Source organism: Apis laboriosa, unplaced genomic scaffold (assembly GCF_014066325.1).
Source record: "Apis laboriosa isolate Shangri-la unplaced genomic scaffold, ASM1406632v1 scaffold229_cov158, whole genome shotgun sequence".
NCBI classification, from domain to species: Eukaryota; Metazoa; Arthropoda; class Insecta; order Hymenoptera; family Apidae; genus Apis; species Apis laboriosa.
This window is the reverse complement of record NW_025222413.1, coordinates 186,929-212,531: the sequence shown is the minus strand read 5'-3', so window position 1 is coordinate 212,531 and position 25,603 is coordinate 186,929. Positions and strand designations below refer to the sequence as shown.

The window sequence follows — 25,603 nt, the reverse complement described above, 5'->3', positions numbered from 1 at the left end:
TGTTTCCATCGCTAATCAATGGGGCCTCTCTCTACCTGGCTGCCTCTTAACCTGCCATCCTCGGGTAGGGGGAGCGCGCGCAGCGGAGGCTAAGAAAGAGTGGGTAAGGGAGTTGGAGTTGGGACCGAGGGAGGGGATGGAAAGAAAGAGAAAGAGCGAGGGAGCGAAAGAGGGAGGGAGAAAGGAAGGGAGAAAGGAGAAGGGGCCCGGTTCTTCCACCACTTAGCCGTCCCCCGTGTTGCGCGTCTCTTTCCCTACCTATGTCCGTCTTCGTTCCTCGAGAGGCCCCGGGACTAAAATTCAGGACAGAAAACCGTCCGGTTAGTTCGAGGCTGCTGGCAGAGAACGCGTTACCGGCGATCGCGAGTCGATCTCGGCAAGGTGTGGCGATTCGTCCGAAAGAGAGAGGAGAAAGAAAGAGAGGAGAGCGCGCAGAGAAGATCGAGACCCGTCGAAACGGGCATTCGAAACGAAGCGAGAGGGGCCCGACGCTAAAGGATAGACGTAATCTCGACTCGAGTCGATCCGCCTGTCTCTCTTCCGCTCGTTCGTAAGGTAGCTCCACCTTTCTCACTCGTTCACTCTCCCTTCATTCGCGTTTCACTCGAGCTCTTCGCGGAGGATCTCCACCGTGGAGTCAGTATCCCGTGATGGTTAGGTACGCGCGAATCCACTCGCGCCGCGTCGTTGACAAGTGAACTCTGCCAACAAGCGACGCCTTTACAGGAGACTCGTACGAGATTTTTCTTTTTGTTTCCTTTTTTTTCCTCTTTTTCTCTCTCTCTCTCTCTTTCTCTCCTTCCCTCCCTCCCTCCCTCTCTTTCTTCCGAATTTCATAAATCCTCGTGTCCCTCGAACCTCGTGACTGGACGTTTTCGTTCCATTTCGTTTCATTTTCTTTCGTTCCACCGTATTCACTCGAGGTTTCTTCGAGCGTACACAGTAAACAGAGAAGAACGCGTAGCGTGTGCATATAAAGAAACGGTGGCGAGCGTGGAAAAGTGCTTTGGACTGAAATCGCGCAGCTGTCAGATCAACCGAAGCGACGAGCTTCTTCTTTTTCTTGTTCTTCTTCTTCTTCTTCTTCTTCATCTTCTCTCTCCGCTTCTTCTTCTTTCTCCGCTTCTTCTTCGACGAGCTAGTGTGCCCGGCCAGGATTTGTGTATACACGTATATACGTACTACATAGACAAGGTTGTGCATGTTGCAACACGTACGTGGGCCGTACGTACCGTACAACTTGTTCTTCTGCTCACTGAAACCAGCCGCCTCCGCCACCGCCGTCTGTCTACAGAAGATCCGTTGCCTCTCCGCTGTGCTGCGTTGCTTAATTCCTGTGAAAATCGCGGCGAGCTCCGAGCATCCCGGACACATTTGCTGCTGGTCAGTTTGATTTGTCATTTCCTCTTTTAAATTTATTTCCTCTCGTCTTTTTTACGCAGTCTAAAAATTAACCAAGTTGCGTTAGTTTTAATTTAAATTTTTTCATTTTCTTTTCTCTTCCTTTCTTTCTTCTTCGAAGGATATGTATAAGATAAAATATATATTCTCGTCAAGCGTTGTAATTTTGATATTAAAACGATACCAATGATATTTTTCGTAAGAAATATTTACTCACTCTGATAATTTTCTCGTTAATTTTCTCGATGTATCGCTCAAGGAGGTAATATTAATTGGCAGTTAATTAAAATCGTAGGTATTCTTGGAAATATTGATGTTGTGATAAAGATAATAATTCAAGTAGGAACGTGCACATTATCAATGATGAAATGGTCGATTTAACAAGGGAAGTGGAGGAAATTCGTTTAATTATTTCCGGCGCGGTATGATGAAAGCGATGGATTGAAAGTTGCAATTCTTACAAAGTTCGATTCGCGACGTTCGAACAATCGTTTAAACGATCGTAATTTCCATTCATCGGGACGGATAATTTCCAACATCTGATAGGGAGTGATAAATGATTCGATCTATTTTTTTTTTTCCTTTTCTCGTCACGCACACAAAATTTATCCCACTAATAGTTGCTTCGCGCATAGTGCCTTCTTTCTTCCTTCCTTCAACATCAATTAAATTTATTATTAACGAATTGTTAATAATTAAATTAAAATAATAAAAACATATGGGTTATATAGGATGTTTCATTTAAATTATTTTCAAGTATTTTGAATATTGAAATTGTTCTTGATAATTTAATTTTGCAAAGTCTTGCTCTTTTATTAGAATCATCAAGATACTTTTTGGTCAGTTTTTATAAAATTATTATTATTATGCGTATATATTTGTTAAATTATGACTTTGACAAAATTCCAGTGAACTTGGTAATTTCAGGATTGATACAAAAACACGTTCGCGTTTTATATATATAACCAAATGGAATCGATCGTTTTAGCTTTTAAATTTTGAATAAGAAAATTTTCATTCATTCGTATCGATAATTTAATATTAACAACGATTAATATAGTTGTCGAAACTATTAATCAGAACTGATACACATAGATTGGATGGTAATACATAGGAGGATAATCGAATGGGATTTATCGTTAAAAGAAACATAACTCTCCTCGTAAATAGCGTTGCGTCCTAAGGTAAAGCGAACCTATTACATATTTACGGCTACACGCGAGCGTATAAGATTTCGAAACGCGTGTAATGCATAAATAAAGAGAGCAAACCTATACCGTAAGAGCGGACAGTATCGTGTACAGTTTCGCATGATTCGATCGCGTGCATATTGAACGATTCGAGTTCGAACATTTCCAAAAGCGAGAATCCGATTTTTCGCCAAACTTTTGATCGCATTTTAATACGATGATGACTTTAACGAAACAAATATCTTTTCATTTGTATTCGCGAGTCTTTAAGATTAATTATATGGATTCAAAATTTCATTTCGATATTCTGCCCTCTTTAATTTAGTATCTCTAAATGTTGGGATAAATGAGATTGTTTTTGGATTTTTATAAAGTATATCGATGAAAAAAAAGTAACAGACGTGTAGAAGCTTAAATATTTGAACGTATGTATGAGAAAATGAAAGGTAACGATAGAATTACTTTTAATTATTTATAAAAATATCATTGTTTTAATATAATTTCCTTTGATAAATTAGGATTTATGTTTATTTAAATATATATATACGATTAATTATAGAATAATAGAATCTAAAATTTCATTCAAATATCGATCAAATATATTAATTTCACTTTTTGAGTATTTTACATTCATATTTTTGCATTTTCGTATTTCCTCTACATGTAAACGTTCCTAATTTAATAGTCATCAACTGGATAGTATGAAAAGAATTATAAATAAAAATAAATTTTAATTTGTTGTAAAAAACACAAAAATTGCGTCATATCTCTTTATCTAAAAAAATAATAAATTATACTTTCACACTTTAATTACGAAGGTAAAAAGATTTTTAAAATCTTTCTTTTTTTCTTTGATGGAGGGTTTCTAGGATTAATTTCCTCGAAATATTCTGAAATATGAAATTTTTAACATTCCTCGACTTCTCGAACGAGGAGTTTAATGGTTGGAAGGATGTAGGAATAATTAATCGCGTAGAACGTACGAACGGGTTATGGGTGAAAAATCGGTCGATAATACGAGGTCGACATTGATCCTGAACACGTTTCTGTTCCGGTTCCTGGGATATTTTCGCTCGAGATACGGCGATGCAGATCGGTGGGAACCGATTCTTCGCGAGACGGTTCAAGCATAGAAAACGGGTTTAAGCGTGAAAGTAATTGAGGAAGCGGATGAACAGACAAGCAGTTCGTGTACTTGGCCAATCACGGCTGCAAGCTTGCCTCGTGGAAAATCGATGTTTTTGCGCAAGAGAAAAGTTATGTACGCGATATGTCCAATGGAAGAAAATACTCGACTTTGAGAAAATTTCAGTAATTACTAGCACGTATAATGAGAGATAATGCGCTGGCCTTGATTAGAATCATACTTGAACAATACGTTCGATTAAGTGTTGGGAAAATGCTTTACAATATTTCATTTATATACAATATCGAATACTTCGTTTTAGTTTCAAATTTTCAGAACTTTAGCGTTCTAAATATTCGATCTTCTAGAAAATTTCGAGATTTCCCATTTCCAATATCGATTTTCAAAGGATTCGATATTAATCGAATCGAAGATCTTACCATAGAATTACAAAAGATTCAAATCCAATCCTATACAAATATCCAGTTTTTCACGATATCGCAATCTTTCCGTCCGTTAATCCTGAAAGATTCGAATCGTTCGAACTCTGGAAAAGAATAAAAGTCTCGAAGCTGACAGCCGATGCATCTTTTCTTTGTTTCGAACAGTGAGTGATGGCCCTACGTCTGAGGAGCAGCAAGGATGTTAAGAAGAGCTCGTACTACGTTTGGTACTTGGGCGCGAGGGAGGCCAAGGGGGTGGACGCAATGCCCGGTGCCATAGCTTACCTGCTCGAACGAGAACGACTACAGGAGCCTTTCAAGGTCACGCTACAGGTGAGCGGTACCATTTCGGAGATCCGGTTTCGTGGCCGAAAATATCGCGAGAAAAAAAAAAGAAAAAGAAAGAGATTAATTGTTGGGGTCGAAAATTGGGAAGAGCGTAACCATGTTTCTTCGTTTCGTCCGTTTCATTTAAAGACAACGAGGAGGAGAGATCTCGATAAATTACATTTTCTAATTTTTATAGAAGATCAGTTTTGCGTTAAATTTCTTTCGAGCAATTAAAATGATTGTATCTTGAAATTTATTAATTTTTCGTCTAATTTTTATAGGACAGCGAAGTTTAAAGTTGAATATTTTTCAAAATATTTCTTTCTGCAATTAAAATTGATTGTATTTTGAAATTTTGAAATTTTAACTTTGAAATATTGAAACTTTTATTAGATATAGATATAAAAACAAAAAAATAGGAAATGAATGAAAAAATGGAGTTATTAAGTTTTTCGTTTCATTTTGGTTTTAATTTGATTTCGTTGCGTTCAATGCGGTCAAGCGCGCATTCATCGGGTGGCAGTGAAAGCAGTTTGCAGGTCGAATAAAAATCATCAATTTATGACCTCAGCCTACATACCAAAATCGCCAGGCCTCGACCTGCTCGAGACGGTTATCAATTTCTTCGAAAACATTTGTATTTTTCTACGAATTCACCTCGAAATGAATAAAATCGGAATAAGAAGAAGGGATTTTCTCAGACATAAAAAAACGAAAACAAGGTGTATTTTTGATATGCAAACGACTGTGTGGTGGTAGTGCGATGACTAAATTTTACGGTGACGTTATACAATCGAGAATTCACGGCGACAGAATTTGGGGATGGAACGAGTTTTGAGGTTTAGTGGCCATCGTAATCCGAGTTTTTAAATTTCTTTCTCTTGTAGAAATCGGATTTTAGAGTTGTTTATTCAAGTTGAAAACGAGTTGGTTGTTAGAAATGCTACGAATAAAAAATGGAAAAAGTTGATACTAAAGAATTATTTTTATAATCCTTTGTATTTTTCTCAAACTGCTTGGTATTCAGATATATTTTATACTATACGTTTAGTCTTAGGTCACTTCTGTTTTTAACCTCTTAAATATAGTTAGTCTCTGAATGTGGTCTCTATAATGGCACGTATTTTTATATTTTTTATTATGTTCTTATATTTTGTTTTTATTCTATTCCGTTTTATGAATACATAAGAATTCATAAAATGCATCAAATACATAAGAATATATAGCGAATATATTTATCGTTTACAGCAATAAATTTTCATATTTTTTAATTTATTTAATTTTTCTCAGTTTTGAACTATGATAACTGTTCCAAGATTCTCGAGCAAAAGTATATAGTAGGGAAATGATGAACAATCTTACGGTTTCTTAAAATTAATTTCACATCGTTTCTAAGAAAGTTCTATTTGTTAAGATTTCTTCAAAAGTTAGATTTTGTTATTACGAAAACATGCTACAAGCAATTATTGCATCAGAAAATTTTCTGGAACTATGCGAACTAATTCTTCTTTGCCTATATATTATTGACCGAACTTTCATCGAACTTTCGATGATCGATAATTCTTCCTTTTATTTCCATTTATTTTATTCGATTAAAAATAAATATCAATATAAAATGAATATATTTTACAAAGAGAGACTTGCAAAAAGAAAAAGAAAAGGATAAAAACAAAATTTCTTCATTTCGTTTTCAATAACACGACGTTATCGTACGTACTTAATATAAGTGAAAAAAAATCTTAAGGAATAAAATTATATTCCTTAAGATTTTATTTTTGAGAGAATCAAAATGGAAAAATATATCTTAACGCTTAAGATATTCTCGTATCTTGTGTTCGAATTTCTTTAATTATTAAATAGAAAAATTTTATTCTACGATCACGGCTTATTTTTTCATACCAATGTTAATTAATAATATCTCATCTTGAATCGAGCGAATACACATTTAAAAATTTGACAAATGTCTCCGATTTTCTCGAAAACTAAACGTCGAAAAAATGTTATTCTTTCCTCTCGACTCATTCTTCCACGAAACCATTTTTAATCCGCTTTGAACTGTGTTACTCCATTTAAATAAATCAAACTTAATTTCCCAGGGTCAAAGATACAATTAAATACAGATTAATAAGAGATCCCATGGAGTAAGGTTAATTAGATTTTTTAATTAGAGCAATAAAAGATTCATTGACCCGAATGCTAGGGAAATGGGCACGAAACTGATGGGCACACAAGGCGCGTTCAATATGGGAAAGAGAAAATAAATGGATGACACCGAAATTGTATCGCGACCGTTAAGCTGGCATGTTACTCGATATTCCCGTTGCATGTCAATTGAAATTTGCTAAAGAGGGTTGCATGTCCGATTTAAAAATCACCATCTTATTCCTCGTTTCCAATTATTTCTTCTTTGATCGTGCATTCTTATGTAATCCTGTGTAATGTAGACATGGTCTTTTATGGAATTTTATTTCTTCATTTAAATTGTTGTGAATAATTTGAGAAATGATATATATAATGATAGGATATATTTTAATATTTGGATTATTATCAATTATCTTATCAAATTATAGATAGTTTAAAAAAATATTTCAAGAATTAGAATTTACTTTATTCGAATATGTTGGTAGTGTACAAATATGTTCGTATCACATGTTTTCAAAATTTTCACGTGTTTTTTGTTCTCTAAACGGAATCGTATATTTTTATTTTATAATTAATTTATCGATGCAATTTGACATCCTCTAAAAAAACATATGAAATATTTTCTATCAAGTATGTCGAGAAATATTAATTTTGAAAAACATATAACATAAAGGATACGTTTGGACGTATTAACATTTATCATCTTTACTTTTTATTCATAGTAGTTAAAAATTTATAAAGAGATTATTAGTATTACTTTTTACTGAAGAAATATAATCATAATAAAACTTACTCCTATAATTAATTATTTTAGATTTAGAAATTTTAAAAATCGATGACTCTTTTTTTTTAAACAAAGATAGCTAATTTATGTGCGTAAAGATAAATAATTTTTATCGAGCAAAAAAATATAATCTCAACGTTTAAATCAAAACAAAATTCTCGAATCAGGATGCGAATAACGGATAATTTCTATCGCAAAAAAAAAAAAAAAAAAAATTATATCTCTTGGAATCTTGGATAGCCCAAGGACTATCATTCGGTAATTTATCACACGTTTAAGAGCCAACAAGATCCTCGAAGCTTCATCGCCTGGAAAACAAAGGTGTTCTCCATATCGCCTCGTTCGATCTTAATGAAAGCCTTTTGCGTAGATTTAGGCGTTGCGTTAATTCACCGCGGGCATGCTCGTCTGACAAGAAAGAGAGAAAAATGAGAATAGGAGAGGAAAGGGGAGGAAAAAAAAAAGTATAAAATTATTACAAAATCCCGCAAGAGGCCCAGCTAATTATTGTGCAAGTGTAATTGTCGGTACCCGTTGCGAGATATCGCTTGCCTTGAGAATATTTTAACTCGCCGAATTTTCGCGATGGCGGTTCGCGACAGTTTTAATGAACAGTCTTCCAGTTGGATGAAAATTACCCACGTCATTTTCTTCCCGACCGATTTCTTCAAAACCGCAGACGCGAGGACAGGGACTGATTATTGTTCGTTTCAGCATTGGATTTTGTAATTTTCTCGCAGTATCAGAGATGTGTGTATGTGCGTGCGGATAGAAATATAAAAGAGGTCGTTTTAAAACTTTAAATTCGAAATCTGTATTTTTTTAAAAATGTTCAATTTTTGTTATTTTTTTTTTTTTTGAAGCCTAGTAGGGCTATGTTTAATTCATAGAAATATTAAAAAAAAGTTTTAGAATTTGTGTTCTTTAAAATTTTTCAATATTTGTTTGAAAAAAATTCTGGCACATTATTATACGTGCTATATACGATATATTTATCCGATATATTAAAAAAACTTTTCGCATGTTGTTAAATAAGAAAAAAAATACAAAATTTTTCTGTAATTGTTTTTTTAGTTAAATATTTTTCATAATAATAAATCATTGGCTTATCACAAGCTATATTGTTATCACTTATCACATTTTATCACATTTTTCGACTTCAAAATTTGAGTTACTCGATCTATTTTCAGTCGAGAATAATCTCTTGGCAATTGTCATTCAGGAAAATGTTTAATTTCGAGAAGAATAGAAAATTAGAAATTTATTCCTCGCGCAAAGCGAAGAAATTGAAATTCCACGTATTATTTCTCCGATATTGTATCGTGTTAACAATCGATTATGTCTGAAATCAGTTATTCATTAGATTATTCTTTGATTTTTAATAGATGTTCATGATCGTTAATGAAAGGATACGCAGGCAATTTTAACGCCCTGGCAGACAATAATCATCGACATGCTTGTACGCACATTCCTCTAAAAGTTTGATCGTAAAATAGAGAAAGTTCTCATTTTTTCGTGTTCACTTTCATCGTTCTGCTGTTATTATTTGCTTTCCAAAAGGAAATTGCGTTTTTACGCATTCATATGCAAAAGACAGGGTATTGTTATTGTTATTGTTATGGGGAAAGTATTCTTTGTTCGATGACAACTTTACTTATCGAACGATATTGCTTATTGATACGTTCTTCGTTACTGACATTGAATTAGAATGTATCAATAGGAATTAATCGTATATTCGAATATGCTGATATAAATGAATTGTGAATGTCAATTAAAGTATTCTAAGAAATGAGAGAAAGAATAGATCAAAGTATTAGATCAAAACTGAAAATACAGAAACGTGCAAGATATAAGTATAATTTTAAATTGTAAGAAATAAAAGAAAGAAATTGCGGCTTTAAACGTGAATATCGCAATCACGAATATCAATTATTCGCGCGTGAAAAAGTGTTATATACAAATTCACCGATTATTCGTTGCAATTTCAAATACTTTTTAAAAGTATAATAAAGTGTAAAATTATCGTACAGGGATACACGATTACACAATTGTGAAAAGAAGATTAAGAACGACATACGTAAATTGCGAAGAGAAGGAGCAAAACAGGTCGACGCAACTCGGGAAAGATAAAAAAATTAATAACCCAACATTCCCCTCGCAAAACCGTCTCCTTTTAAAGCATAAAATCGAGGCGACGTTTAACGTTCATTAAAACCCGGTTCACCGATGCGTTACAAGCATCGAAGTAGCACGATCCTCGCGACTGTACGATCCATCGCTCGATTTGCATTTTAGTACGCAATAATGCCGCGTTTCCGTGGCCGTGTAACTCAAACCTGTGGTGGAGGCTTGGCCCGCGTCAAATCACCGTTAAACGGGGCTGCTCGTTAAATCGGCGACCAGCTGATCGTACACGTTTTACGATTGCCAGGTGAGCAACAAGGGGCTGAAGATTATACAGACGGTCCATCCAGGCGGCTCCACGAGGTCGGCTGTGAAGCATTTAGTGCCAGGACACGCTGTACTTGCGGCCGTGCAACGAGAGGACGTCGTCGCCGCAACTCTTCTGCTTCCAAATCCGGCCACCAACAATCCTGTCCACGTGCACGCGTACAGGTTACCAGAAACTTGAGAATCATAATTTATTCTTTTTTTTTTTTTTTTCTTTTCTTCCTTTTCTATCTTCTTCTATCCTCTGCCCTTGTCGGATGTCCGTAAGGATTATTATACCGCGCAGTTGCTGTTCGCTTGTTGAGAGGACGTTTCAACAGGAATAAAGCAATGGCGAATGTGCTGGAGCGAAGATTTGAAACTTTAACCGTTCTTCTACGTGGCGAGAATGTTGTTTTCTTTCGATTAGACGATACTGGACGAGGCTGGAATAAGTCTCGTCGTAAACTTTACACAAAGACGAGAGATTCGAAATAATTCCAACTGATTCGTATCATCCTATGAAGTACTTTATACATCTTCTAGAATATCTTTAGAATTGTATATCCCGTCCACCGCTTTAACAGCACAGGATTACGTTCGAGATTTTAATCATTTAAGATCATTATAGGTTTTTTAATCATTTTTCTCGCCTCCAACGTTTCATTATTCTACATCGTGTTATTATTTTGTATCGGTTGAATTTTAATTGAGAAAGGCATAATCATAATAGGTTGATGCATTTATTCATATTCTTTATTTTAGTAATTTCTTGCAATTTCTTCATCACCGATTATTCGTGCGATAATTATAAAACGGCGATCGAACGATTAGAATCTAATTTATTCCTCGACGTAACAGCAATATTATGAGATAATATTTAATTCTCGAATTAAATTCGAATTAAATAAAAGACGAAGCGAGGGTATACGGTATCGCATTGTATAAGAAAGAAGGAAACGACGATTCGATTAACCTCTAGAATTTTTGGACGACATCTTTCCTCGAAATATCAGCTTTCTTGATTCGCGTTATCATAAATTACCATAAATCTCTAATTAAACAGTATATCGCGCCAACTAGTAACCAGTTGGCGCAATCTGATCGCATTAGTACCAATTAACGGATAATTATCCGGAAAACGAGGCGCGTTACCAATTGCATGGATCGCCGTGAGATCCCTCGAAACGCGTTAATTTCCGCCTCTATCCTCGTTAACCGTTGTCAGCGAGTTCGAAGAACGCGACAGAGAATCCTCTTCGAATCTTTCCTTTCTTTCCTCTTTTTTTACACCAAAGCGGATAAGATGAATCGCGACCTATGCAGCCATTTCATTCAGATCTCAGCCATTGCTTGTCTTCGCTAATTAACGAGCTGCGCGATTCTAACGGGTCGCTAATAATAAATTCTTAAGGTGTTCGGTGTTCGCACCATGTTAATCCTATCGGCAAGAGAACAGCCTTGCCATTGAAAATTCCCGTATTTTCTTCGTCTCGTGAGAAGAGTCTCGTGTTTCTCGTAACAACACTATTACTTCCTTTCTTTTTTTTTTTTTTTTCCTTTCCTCTCTTTTTCCTCTTCTTTTATCTCCTTTCGTGTGGTGCAACGATTTACTCGTATACGCAATGGAATACGTGGATTATACAACGTTGCCATTGAATTCATGAATCGGCGGTTTCGATCGAAACCAGGTAAATGGTTCGTTCGGGGTTTCGATCGTGCTGGCCGCGATTTCTTGCTGAGTTCATGGAAAATAATAAAGGTCATCGATTACGCGGTGAGCGTTATCCCAATGGCGGGTGATTAGAATTCAAAAGGCGGTTGTATTTATACGGAAACTAGGGATTAAGTCGGAAGGTCGGGATTATGGAGCTCAGCCTTCAGTTCCTTCTAAAGACAAGGAACGTATTTCTGAAATATTTGAGAAAGAATATTCGAATTTAATTAGAAATTCGTTTTTTACTAATATTATAATAATTAATATATAATTAATTTCTAAACTAACCGTAGATCGTACAAATTAGTTAATGATCTTGTAATTTTATATTCGAATTAACCATCCAACAAATCCAACAAGTAATAATGATAATTTTGAAGGCAATGATCCTCATGGATTTGATCGTTTTAAATTTAGATGCGACTCGGTCGAAACAGCCGAATTGTTGGGCGGCCAGTTGAAAGCACTGGCATCGCACACCGACAATTTGGCAAGGGTGAACTCGCTGGAAGGCAGAGCTCGTAGCAATTTAGGGAGCGACGGTCGAAGCACCAGGGAATCGGAATCGTCGGAAGGTAGCGGCGAACTGAGACACGATTCCGTGCAGACCACCACGATATACGAGTCCTTGGCTGCGGAATTGCGTGCCAAGCTGGGTGAGTATTATTCCCTTTCAGAGTTGCTTCCTTTATTTCTCTTCGACGTACGTTGTGGAAACGTAGATATCCACTCGGAAATTACATTTTCTTATAAAAAATGCAATTGCGTTTTAAATTACAACGCTTAAAGTACAAGTGCAGCTGCGATCTGACGTGTAATTTTGCAAAAAATTTTCCAAAAAAAGTACCGCGCGTCTATTTTAAAAGAATTCAATTTTAAGTTATACTCGTACGAATAATTCTATAATTACGATTTTAATTGTAAATTTTATCTACATTTTCAATCTTAAGTGCAATTGCAAATGCAAAAAATGTATCCGCATCGTGTAATAAATTATAATTTTATTTACAATTCAAAGTTCAACCGCGTCTGCATTTTTCAGTGCAACTGTAAATACGAGATTATAATTTTATCTACCTTTCAAAGTTCGCTCGCATAACTGCATAGGTAAAATCGCATACATATATATATAAGATACAACCGTATCTATATTTTAATTTTAATGCAACGCAAATGCAGAATTACAGTAGAAAATAACAAATTGGATGGAAAAATAACGTAAAGTCTCGACTTACGTGTTTTCAGGTAGAGGCAACTCGGGTGACAACGACGTGGGTCCAATTTTGCTACCTCCGCGAGATTACGACACCGTGCACAGACACAGAGGCAATCTGGCCGGGATCGAGTTCAGACGTTGCTTGAATCAAACGATCGTGGGCGGTAGTACTACGATCGACAGGGGAGGCACGAGAAGCGCAGCGAGCAGCGGGATAGGATCGGATAGCGCCGCTACTCCCCCGCCTTATCAGAGCCATCACCCTTTGGGCCCCAGACCCTCCAGACCTTCCAGAGATTCCTCCTCCGGTAAGCGCTTTCTTATCTCTTGCTTTTAAATCGTCCATCGTTGAATAATTAACCACAGTTTACCATAATTTACTTTGTTATTATACTTTATCTCGTGAAAATCTATCAATCAATTATCCAATTAAATTTAGAGTTCGCGCTTTTCATTTTAATTTATATCTACGTTTATCTACGTTCAATAGGTGTAATCAACTAAAGTAGATATAATACAAATCTAATTGAAATTGTTATTGAATTACGTAATAATTGTCACTTATGATTCGATTACGATAAATTAGTTACGAATTAATTGGATAGTTTGTGCTTTCTCTTTTTACGTTTCTTCGTTTTAACATCGAGCCAAATTTTACTTAATTACAGAGTAATTAACAATTTATTAATTTCGGAAAAAAGATTGAAAAGTTCAGTCTCTTTCAGTTCTTTCTCTCAAGTTCAGTCAAAGTTACAAGAAATCCTGGTCATCGTGACTCATCACCTCGAGTTAGTCGAAAATTTCGTGTCAACGCTTATAATTCTACAACAATTTCACGATCATGAGTCACATTACTACCCACGAGATTCCCCAAATTTACCATCGAATCGCGATCGGGAATTTGTCGTGAGCGATGTCACGCGAAACTTTGAAATTTCCATAACGAGACGTGGCAAATAGCGCGAAAGGGGAAAAAATACGACAGCACGGAGGCGTTACGTTCCTCGTGGTCGTTTCGATAGTCATGCTGAGCAAGTGTGAAATTTATTGTAAATGAAAAGCGCGAGTGTTCACCGTGACCGCGGTGCGAACGATACGTACTTACTTAAAAATCTCGATTCACGATACACGTTGAGTAATTGAAATTAAATTTACTCTCGGTTGATTTTTAGCCGGAGGAAATTGTGCGAAGAGGCAATTAGAGGGACTCGTTTGTTTCATAACGTTCAATTACGATTCGCTAGTGGAATCGTGATCCATATAAGACGAGACGCTGTTATTCCGCGCCAGTTTCAAAATATTTTGCAATCCGTGATGCAAGAATTTCGTTGTTGCTACGATACTCGCGCCGCCGCTTTTGAAATGTTCTTCATTCAGAAAAGTAAACACGTTTCGGATCGTTGTTTGAATGAAGATCGTTTAGCTCGACACTTGTGGTTTTTACGCAAAATTATATAACGTAACACGTGTATCGATAACATGCATAAATATCATATCGCGTATAAATTTTAATAGCGTTTTTAAATATTAAACTGAAAAATTAAAAAAATATACAGATTTTTATATCTAGTAAATTTTCTAAAAGATTCTTAACCATACTTTTCGATTGTTTCGATCATTTTTGTAGATTTCGCGGTAATTCAATCGCTTACGACGTTTTAATAATTTTCAATTATCCCGATATATCAGTTACAAATAAAATGAATATCATGTTTGAAAAATTACATGATAAAGTGTTTCTTCATTTGGTCCGATTTTCAGTATAAAGATATTACATTTCTGGTTCTAAGTATAACTTTTAACTCGTGTTTCAATTTTCATGATACGTTTTCGTTCGAATATGCATTTTATAACTGAAATTTCATCTTCATATCCATCTTCAACTTCATCTTCAACTTCATCTTCATCTTCATCTTCATCTTCATCTTCATCTTCATCTTCAACTTCAATTTCATCTTCATCTTCATCTTCATCTTCATCTTCAACTTCAATTTCATCTTCAATTTCATCTTCGTCTTCATCTTCATCTTCATCTTCAACTTCAATTTCATCTTCATCTTCATCTTCATCTTCATCTTCACGATTGAGTAGATCACGTGCCAACTTTCGTTTAAATCGAAGAGTCGGTTGCGAAGCATCCTTTGTTATTACACGAGCTACTTCATTTCCTTTCATTTTACAACGATCTTCTCGTACTTGTACCACGAACACGATCACGATCCTTGAAACACTTGTTAAACTCGTGTAAACTGTTTCGAGAAATCGTTGGGAGATTTAATTTCGAGCAAGCGCAACACGATTCATCGATTCTCGTTTCGGGTTCGCGAGGGATCGTTTCCTGAGCGGGATCAGGAAAACGAGAAGTGGAGGACTTTCACTTTCGTGCAGCATCAAGCGACGCGCGATCGTTTAGCGGGCGTAATGGCGCGTTCAACCGGATCGCCTAATTTCCTAGGAAAACGCTCGAGCCGCTTTCCACTCGCCAATTAGACGACAATAGCGCGCGATTATTCTCCTTTCCTTGTCAGGAGACGAGACTTTTTATTCGAACTAGCAAGATTCGAGATTACGATACAACCGTGAAAACTTTCCTCTGGATACGTATTTGTACGTTCTTGTAATTATTTTCACAATGCTTGTGCGAGTGCGACAGATTTGAAATTTATCAGATAAGAACAAGTATCTGGTATACCTGGTGTAAGTGTAATGAGTTAAATGTGCTTGATCATTCCGCTTTCATTGTCTTTGTATTTAGGAATTTTTGAAAGTTACGTACATGGTATAATCTTGAATTTCTATACCCACTGTCTGTTATACGCTTAATTATCGACTTATTCTTTACTTTTCCTATTTTAAAGATAAAGTTTGTTGTATGTACTTCTATTATCTATATTATTTCGAAATATAAATAAAGGAAAGTACGAATTCTTTCATCTAACTGTACAAAAATTACAAAATACAAAAATTAAACGAATAATTTTGAAAAATTTTATGCGAAATATTATATTCTTTGTAATATTTAACTCTTAAAATGTATCATAATTACAGAATATATATAATAAATTCAAATTAATACTTTATTAAATATAAGTAAAGAAATTAAATCTGAAGAAAAAATTTTCATTTTTAAGAATTAATATTAAATATCATTGTCAAAAATATCAGTACCGTTTCAAATTTATATTTTCTCCTCTATTAAAAAGAAAAGAAAATTCAATTCCAAAAAAAAAAGAAAAGATCCGAAGAACTTTCTCTAAAATTTCGATCGCGACGAAAAAGGCGGCAAATTCGAAGTGAAAAAAGGAGATCCGTGGCGATGACAAAAATTTGGACGCTTTCTACCTGTGGAACAGGTGGCCGCGTGTGTTCCGCCTCGAATCTTATCGGTGCTCGTAGAAAACCGGGCGGAAGGCGACCCGGTAACCCAGTTTCTCGTCGTGCTACGAAAAATCGTTTCTTCGTACACATTCCTTCTCTTCATCGTCCACCCGTGTTCCTCTTCAATTTTTCTCTCTCCGCGTCGTTGCTCCTCGAGTTGAATGCAAACGCGCCTCTAACATCTCACCGATTCTCTCATCTGCTTTCACTTCGAATCGGTCGGCGACGATTCTTCTTTCGAATTTCGTGCCGACAAATTGTTGAACCATACATCAATATCGGAGAAAGTTACGTTTTTGGAAACTTGCCTCTCTACGCCTCCTTTTGACTCGAACTTGTGCTCTTTCTTCTCCATTTTCGTTCGATCGATCGTGCTTCTGTATCTCTTCCGTGTTTTAATTTTTCAATCAGTGATCGGTGATCGAAAATTAAAGATTAATATTTGATCTATAATCGCGCTAGAAATTTGTCGTTCGAATCTGTTATACTTTTACGTGTTGTTTTATAAGTGGTTAATGCTAAGCCGATATCGATACATCCATTTCAATTTCCGGAAACGTTTCTCTATTTAATCAATATTCTATTTGTTACCAAACACCGGCCTCTTGATTTTATTGCCTCGAGAGTAGGTCTTAACATTCGACTTTCTAATCATGAAAGGTATTTGATTTTCACGAAAACGAAGTCTAAAATAATTTCATTCTTAATTTCCGACATACTTTTACACTCCCCCTATTCATTATACAAATATCTTATAAATCTATACATATATATAAAATTAGAAGAAATTTGTCTGATATAATATTGAGATAAACTACTTAACGAAAATACCATAGATTTAAAGTTAGTTTTATTATTTAAAAACCAACATTTCTAAAATCTCGCAATTCCTTTTATCTTTATTATACAGTTATAACGAATATCTTTTTCTGATAAATTAATATTTTAACAATTTCGTCAAATAAATTTTAATAAAAATTTATTTACATGTATATGTATATTGTTTTTCAGATATTCCAAATAAATTTATTTTAAGTAGTTTCAACTTATTTGTTAATTGATTTGTCAAAAAAAAAAATGCATAACCACGAGTCTTTGCGTTTTAAAGCCATTTATTCGATTTTGGATCCTCCAAAATTATTAATAGTTTTGAATATTTTTATTCTCTTTCATCTTACTTTAAATTGTTTCAAAGTTTTCGAGATTAAACAATATTCCTTAACCCAGGAAATTAAATTTTACGACAAACCCATGGTAGATCGCGATCGAAACAAAATTTAGGAGAAATATCCAAGGATTAAAGAAACGTCAAAATCAGCTCGTTCTCGTTCGCCACACCGCGTTCTTTCGTCTTACGTGGCGAAACATGTTTTTAACGGGCGACTGACCCATATAACGAATAATCGAATAAATTTCGCGGACGAAGATAAAGAAAAGAAGGGAAAAAAGAAAGAAAAAAAGAAACGGAAGATATACTGTACATTATACGTCGACTTCGTATTACAAGTACGTGCACAGAGGGGACGTTGGTATTGGGCACCTGTTACGGTGGAAGGAATACCGTTAGGAAGTCGTGTCAGCGACAGGTACCGGCCTGCAGGTACACGCATACATCTTACCAGGGCTCTCTGTCGCAAAAATCAAGCCGCTTCGACACCAGGACCCGATGTCGAGACGCTGTACTGCTACTCGAATCGCTACACGGTTTCAGATGGCGTGTACCTGTTCCGCTAATTCGATGTCTGTCATCCGATTAGAATTATCCGTTGCGTATCTGCGTGATGTATTGCCAACTTGTGTATTGGGGAAGGATTAAGGACGTGGACGATAATTATTGCATATAAAAAATAAGAAATTTCTTTTTATATAATTATAATTATATAAATGATACGATGTATTGCTGATACGTAATACATGTATCAGGGGTGAGATTAATTAATTGAATATGAAACTGTGGACGATGATGCATGATTTAATCGCATATTTCGTTAGATAAATCATTTTATTTTTTTAAGCGAATATAAAAAATGAAAAGGAAATTGGAGAATCATAAATGATATATCATCGATAATATTTATGATAATAAATTACCATGTATAATAGGAAAAAGTTATATAAGAAAAAGTACGAGAATGTGGGATTATGGACGATGATATACTAATGATATATTTTAGTTTTATTTTTTAAGATATATATGGATGTAATTATTAGAAAATACGAGAAAATAAGGGTATCGTAATAACAAAATATATTATTTAAGAATGTAATTTACATAAATGAAATATCTTTTTTTTATTTATCGATTCATTGTTCTTCGATATATAATATTATATATTATAATAATATTATGATATTACTATAATTAAAAAAGATTAGATGTTTCAAATGAACGAAGTAAAAAAAAACTTGAACTTATAATTCATGATTGAAATTATTAAGCAAGGAAGTTTCTAATGTTTATTATTTAAAATGAAGCTAGTTTTTATCGATTATTTACGACTCGAAACGAGTTTTTAATCTAATGAATTAGATTGTTTTGGATTTTTTTTTTTTTTTTTTTTTGGTTAAAGATTAGAATCTAGCTAATGCGCAGAGAGAATATCTAGATTTTTTAGTAAAGTTACATCGAACAAATTCCTAATTAGTTCCTAATTAGTTTTTTAAAATTCGTATTTTTTAAAGATTTGATGTCGGTATAACATTACTATGTTTCTTTATTTAATTTAAATTAGATAAATAATCGATTCGATGAATTTTATTTGAATCGATGAATATCGAATTTTATTGTGAAATATTCTCAAATCTGGTTAAATCTGGTTAAATCTGGTAAAAATGGTAAAAATTCTAATTTCAAAATACGATAGTTCGTTCTTCCTTTCCAGTTTACATTAGTTATCCGCAGTTTAAAACATTCGTTCTTCCTGTCTAATTTGCATTAGTTATCTACAACTTGAATAAGATAAATTTAAATATTACGATCGAGAATATGTCCAAGAATCGAATAACTATTTTTTTGTTCAAGACAAATCGTGAATGAAACTAATTCGACTGATTTACAACTTCGATACGAAATAATTACACGATTTTTCACGTGGTTATGCGATGTTTTCTAAATGTGCCACTGACCGACTAAAGCAAGTTATCACCGATCTTACTTTTTATGGGGACTCGCTATTAATCTTTCTTGGATTTTCGGCTCCATTTAATCTTCTTACTATAGCGTATAGTATATCCATTATACAACGACCTTAATAAATGTCTATATACATGGTACATCGTGTATCTTAAATTGTACTTGAAATGTACAAGAACATAAATTATACTCGAACGAAATTTTCCTCGAATAATTAATAAAAGCGAATATCGAAGGATAAGATTAAAGATGCACATACCGTTCTGATGGAAAAAAAACGAATATGAAAATAGGGTGTTGATTTGATGACAACAATGGGCCATAATACCTATCTTTTCCTCTATCATTGGTGTTTTACTGGCCATATAGGAACCCGTTTCGCAACAGGTGTCTCGAGGACATGGCTCGATCACGATTTCCACGTTCGTATCTCCATATAAGCGGCGCTTCTGGCTTGTTCGCGATCTGGCACACTTTGCTCACGATCCGTGGCTCTCTGTATCGCCTCTCGCGCGTTGATGCATCGCGTGAAACTATCCCGTGCTCGCAAGATTCCGGCCGCTGATTAAGACGATTAATTTATCGTCGGCCACATTCGGTAGCCGCTTTATTCTTCTGATATGTTACTTCGTTCCGAAGATACTTGGCACAAGCTTTAGCTGAATGATAGAGTCGAACGAAAAGCAATAAATATGTTTTATAGATTCTTTCGTTATTTTTTGTTTTTTCCTTTTTTAAATGTCGCGTGGGAAATGTCTTTTCATGTATTTGCAAACTTTCCTGCGAATAATCTTAAAGTTTTTTTTTTTTAAATTGTAATGTATCGTATTTCAATTCTAATTAAAGAAAGACAAAAGTGTCAGAAATCTCGAATTTTAGATATTATTTGCTATTTGTGATGAAAAATTTAAAAAGTTATCTAAAATTTTGAATTGATTAAATTCTTGAGAAATTTTAATCGATCATAATTTTAATTTGTGAATGAACGAATAAAACGCCAACATAAATAGAAACTGTACAAATGTCAGCTATTTATTTATTTCACTATTCGTACCAATTCGACTCCCTTCCATCATCGAGTAACGATCCACTTTCTCGTTTAATCCATTACCAATAGGAGAACGATACCAATAGGAGAAAAATGAATCAAAACGATACACGAGAACGGTGCAACGATCTCTTCTCAGAAGCCAAGGATCGTCGATGATATTCAGAGGAACCTCGGGCACTTTGCCTTTTAACTTTTACCCATTGCAGCATTCCACGAGATTACGCAAAACGACAACTCTCGAAAGGCTGATTTCCATGAGGAGCCTTCCATTCTCCTCGTGTCTCCTTGCTATTAACCGTCATCGCGATATCCCGCTGACGACGATGATAACGACGACGATTGACGAGTATACGTCATACCGAGAGTATACTCGATGAATTGGCATGGAAATTGACCTCGTGGAAGGTCAACAAAATGGGAATAAAGTTCCGCATTCTCGGCCCACAGCCCGAGGCAACTGTTAGCCTCACTCCTCTTTCGGCCTCTTCCGCCTTCCTCCTGCCTTTTCCATCTTCCAACCTTTTCCATCTTCCAACCTTTCCGATCTTCCGCAAAACAGCATATCGAGAAAAAGACATATATCGATCTTCTCCTCGAACTTTCTTCATCTTTCGTGCAAAAGAAAGAGCCACCACGATCCTCTTTTTCCTCTCTCCTCTTCTTTTTTACAACGAGTTTACGACGGAGGTATTTGTATGCAAAAGAAAAATATATTTATCTCTTACTTTTTGATTTCGCGTATTAATACACAATAATTTTGTTGTTTGTTGCAGGATAATCGAAATAATTTGAGATAAGAGGTTTTCATTTTAATAATTAATTCTAATTAGTTGATCGAAGAAATTAAAATTAGGTATAATTAAACGTGAAACGAACCATTTCAAAATCATTCCTATTGAAACTTATAATAAATAAATAATAAAAATAATAAATAATAATAAAAAATAAATAAATAAATAATAAATAATAAAAAAATTTACATCAGAGCATACGTTCGATCATTGATAAATAATTACCGATAAATATCTCTTCGGTTCTCCACGGTTCGAGTAGCTCTCTAAAACGATTCGTGATTTGTTTCAGACGATGATTGGGGAGCGCCAGCAGAAGAGAATGATTATTTACCGGAAACAGAAACGACTGGAACGAGTCTAACGTTGCCAAGATTAGCCAGAAGTCCCGAAAGATTGAGCAGCCAGGTGAACAGAGGTGTTTCGCCGAGTTGCAATCGAAGTCGCAGGGCACCGGAGTTCAGACAACGGTCGCCTAGCCCTCAGTATCAGCCTAGAATCAATCCTTGCGAGGTGTCCAGTCCCAGAGAGAGATTCCAAGATGCCAAGGAGATGTTCCGAGCCATGGAGAGAGAGGCCATCGCAAGGCCTGTTCTTTCTCGACAGAGAGATGTGGAAAGTCATCCTGTTCACAGGTACGGTTTTAAATGTTTCTGCAACGTATTGATTTTCTTTTCGCATTCCCATTAAATTTATTATACTATAAAATTGTACACAAAGCTGTAATTTCACCGCGTATAAACCTACTTACCAAATTTAAATCTTGGTTAAGGATACGTATATATATAGATAATTTATTTCAATTTATCCGTTTAATCCATTTACAGATATTTAATTTGTTCATATAAATAAAAATATAAATGGAGCGAGTGCTGGGAAATTACTTTATTTTCGTCTTAGACTCTTAGAAAATAATTCTAAAAAAAAATTTACGATGTTATTTCGTAATGCAACAAGAAAATAATACTTGAAATAACGTGGTTTGAAAAGTATCGTGTACCTCGTGCGAAAATATATGAAATAAAATAATTTGAAAATTGCTCGAGTCTCCGAAGCGATGCAAGTGCCACAAAATGGCACTCGATGTCTCTCTCTCCTTGAAAACAATCCGGTTAGAAAGCCTTGAAATTGAAAAGAACCCGATATATCATCGATAAAAAGTAAAAAGTCAAGGTATGCGCAGAGTGGATCGAAAACAGCTTTCAGTACCACAACCGTCATTATGGTAAGCGTCGATCTTAACAAGTTCTGGGTATTCGTTTTCTAATCCAGAGAATCTGCACCGATCCCATTGTAAGAGAGGACCGTTCCCTGCCGCTTCTCATTTTCTCTCGAGCCGACCAGAAAGACTAGTTTTAAAAGGCCACGCGGTTGCCTTTGCTTTTTCCCTGGCTGACATTCGTTTTGGGCCAGCAATCACCGGTGTCGATCTCGAGTAAAAGCTGTCCAACCAGCTGGAGGAACGGTCTCGAACCACGAAATACTCGAAAAGTCGACGTAGTTATTTCGTGGATATACACGGTTCCATTGATGCCAATCGACAGCTTCTCTCGTTCAGAACACGAGGTCGACATCTCAATGCCTTTGCTCCACTTGATTTCTATGAAAAATTATCTTGTTACTCTGAACCTGTTTAAGATTCTATTCTTAAAGCTTATGGTAGAACGTTCGAACAAGTTGATGAACGTTCCTGTCGATTTATTTTGCGAGAAGCAGCTGTCAGGACTGGTACGTGGCAAGTGGAACAAATTCGGAACACGTATACTTTTCCAACCTCTTTCAAACGTGTCTGCAAATTTGCAGAAAATCTTTTCTTTAATTTCACATTTATTAATTTTCATTCGACGTTCAACGCCTGAAATCAACGAAATATGAAACATATTTACTCTAGAGCACATTGACTCTAGAAAAATTAAAAAATTAGGAAACTTTCTCATTAGGAAATTTGAAAAAAAAAATGTTTTCTTATTTAAAAAATTTCCAAAAAATTTCCTTGTTACCATTTTTAATTTCAGCATTTATGTATATAAAAAAATCAGCAATTAGATTATATTTCTTTCTATTTTTCTACCTTCTATATACACGATTCCTACTGCATCTCGAGGTTCTAGGATTAAAATTCCCGTTTTAATAAATAACTCGATTTTGATCAACATCGATACTAATTTATCGTGAATTTTTTGTACCAACAGGGTTGAGTCAGGCAGACAGAGCCACGAGGAACAACCGAGTCGTCAACATCCGGCGAGCAACAGTTCAACAACTGGCCACGAACATTTGATCAGACGGAATCATTCGGAGGTATCGGAACGGGAGAATGATGTTTCTTACAGAGCTCGACCGCGGCCACGAACCCATCATTATGCGATGGAACGACCAGCGGAGCAAGAGGTCTCGAGGCCTCGGCCGAGAAGCTTCTACGAAAATCCAACGGTTGGAAGAGACTTCCGAGAGCAAAGAAACGTCGCTGATCCGAGAGAAGTAATGACCATTGATTCCACGATTTCTCTTTCCGATGATCGTCACATTCTGTTCCTTCACATTTCTGCCTTCAAATCCTACAATGCAGTAGAGAGAAATTAGGTTTAACTCTCAAAGTATTTTTTAAAAGATTTACCGTGATAGATATTTGATCATCTAATTTTTAGAGATCGATTATCGTAATTACGTCACTTTGATTATTTCTTGCTCCAAGATTTTCAATTCTGGCAAGGTTGAAGAAATTTTTCCTCGAATTAAGTTTGGAAGATTTAACTTCCTATTACATTAATTTCGTTATTTAAATTTCAAATTTACGAATCTACTTCAAGATCTTCAGTTTTACGAAGATTCCAAGTATTAGTTAATTGACATCTTTGGGTTTCCACTTTCTAAAAGATAGATTTTGTAAGAAATTATTATTAGCTTCTCAACGTTCGATGACGAAAAGTGGATGGATTTTCACTTTTGCTGGTATCTTGTTTGCTCGTGAATCTGTTCCTTTCAGGATGTAAACAAATATAAACGTAACTAACCATTCGCAAATAATGTGTAACTGTAACAATTACTTAAAATTATTCGATTGGAGGATATTCTACTTTACATATGTAATACATATACTTCGACCTTATTTTGTATCGATTCTTATAGAATTCTTATATCAAACTTCAATATTATGAATTTTATATTTCATGATACTTCATTTTAATCTTTCAATCGTTTGTTTTATAACCTAATCACAAGTATATTGCTTTTCTAATATTACCTTCAAATTCTTTACAAATATCTATTGAATTATATGACCGCATTATAAATTAATCTATTCATTTCTTCTTTTTATTTTTACATCTTTATGTTAAATTCATACCACCTTACATGCTTTTACCAATATATATGATTAAACCAGTAATATATATATAGTTTCTTCAATCGAGGAATTTATCTTCTATTAAATTATTAATATCCTTATTTTTCTTTTTTGCCCACAGGTTCGAGATTTCCGTGACCGCGCGCACATGAAGGAAATACGCGAGAAAGTACGCGCCAGGGCAACCACGTACCAAGAACTCTCTGAACACGAGAGATATCCAGGTTTAGATCGTGACAGCGCGAGACCACCCTTGGAAATCGTGCCCACCCCGGGTCGATATCGACACAGCTACGCAGAACCCCCCAGACTTGGTTTGGCGGCTCTTCATCCGTACTGAGTCGATTGGCTCGTTGTTAACTAATAAATTATTTAATTAATCCGACCGTATCGTTATCGTACCACTCTCTAAATGGCTGTCTAGCGTCCTCGACGATATTTTATACGTCGAATAATTAAGGGGAGCAAATGAAAATCTGAAAAAGAATTGTACAAAATCCATTTTACAAATTGTGCTTTGTTCGTTATGGAAACTTAATTGCTCGTAAAGAGCAAACTTGCAAACTTAGATCTAGATATTGATATTATTACAAGTGTATACAAACGTCATTTATAAATCATATAATTTTTTCACATTCCTCAATTTAATCGAAGTTCAAGTATCTTCATCTTCATCGTTACATTCTTCGATATTATCCGAACACTTTTTCAATTCAATCGTTGCTGTGATAATTTTCACTGCTACATTGTAGTTCTTTCGAAAATAAGTTCACGTATCGATATAGAAAATGAAATAAATTTCATTACAAGAGATAATAATTTTGAAGCTTTTGTCTCTTTGTCATTATAGGGTTTCATTTGCCCCCCTTTTATAAATTTTCTAAAAGGTAAATTTTTAAAAGGATTTTTTCGAGCAGTCAAAGACGATGATTTTTGTATTCGTCGTTTCATAGATCTCGATAAGGAGGTTCAAACCGTGGGTCTTCCGTTGATCTCTGACCCTGACTTATATGCACTATATTGATATCCGCGCTGGATGCCAGACTAACGATAATGATAGGAACAAGTAACAAGCACAGTAATATTGACAATAACAGAAATAATAATAACTTTAATAACAATAAA

General features: G+C 35.1%; 1 protein-coding gene across 1 annotated transcript; it reads left to right on the top strand.

The window, feature by feature from the left end:
* Nucleotides 1–218: 218 nt before the first annotated feature.
* Nucleotides 219–25,603, top strand: LOC122713086. Its single transcript, XM_043933227.1, has 8 exons — nt 219–1,383; nt 4,326–4,493; nt 9,848–10,032; nt 11,981–12,219; nt 12,809–13,087; nt 21,425–21,767; nt 23,325–23,613; nt 24,600–25,603. Exons 2-8 carry the CDS (start codon nt 4,332–4,334, stop codon nt 24,816–24,818), a joined length of 1,716 nt encoding a protein of 571 aa, XP_043789162.1. The 5' UTR covers nt 219–1,383; nt 4,326–4,331; the 3' UTR covers nt 24,819–25,603.

Excerpts from the sequence above, each read along its gene's own strand:
- LOC122713086 (XM_043933227.1), top strand. The coding sequence starts at position 4,332 with ATGGCCCTACGTCTGAGGAGCAGCAAGGATGTTAAGAAGAGCTCGTAC. Across the intron at positions 4,494-9,847 it reads CTTTCAAGGTCACGCTACAG|GTGAGCAACAAGGGGCTGAA; the intron begins GTGAGCGGTACC and ends TACGATTGCCAG. Across the intron at positions 23,614-24,599 it reads ACGTCGCTGATCCGAGAGAA|GTTCGAGATTTCCGTGACCG; the intron begins GTAATGACCATT and ends TTTTGCCCACAG.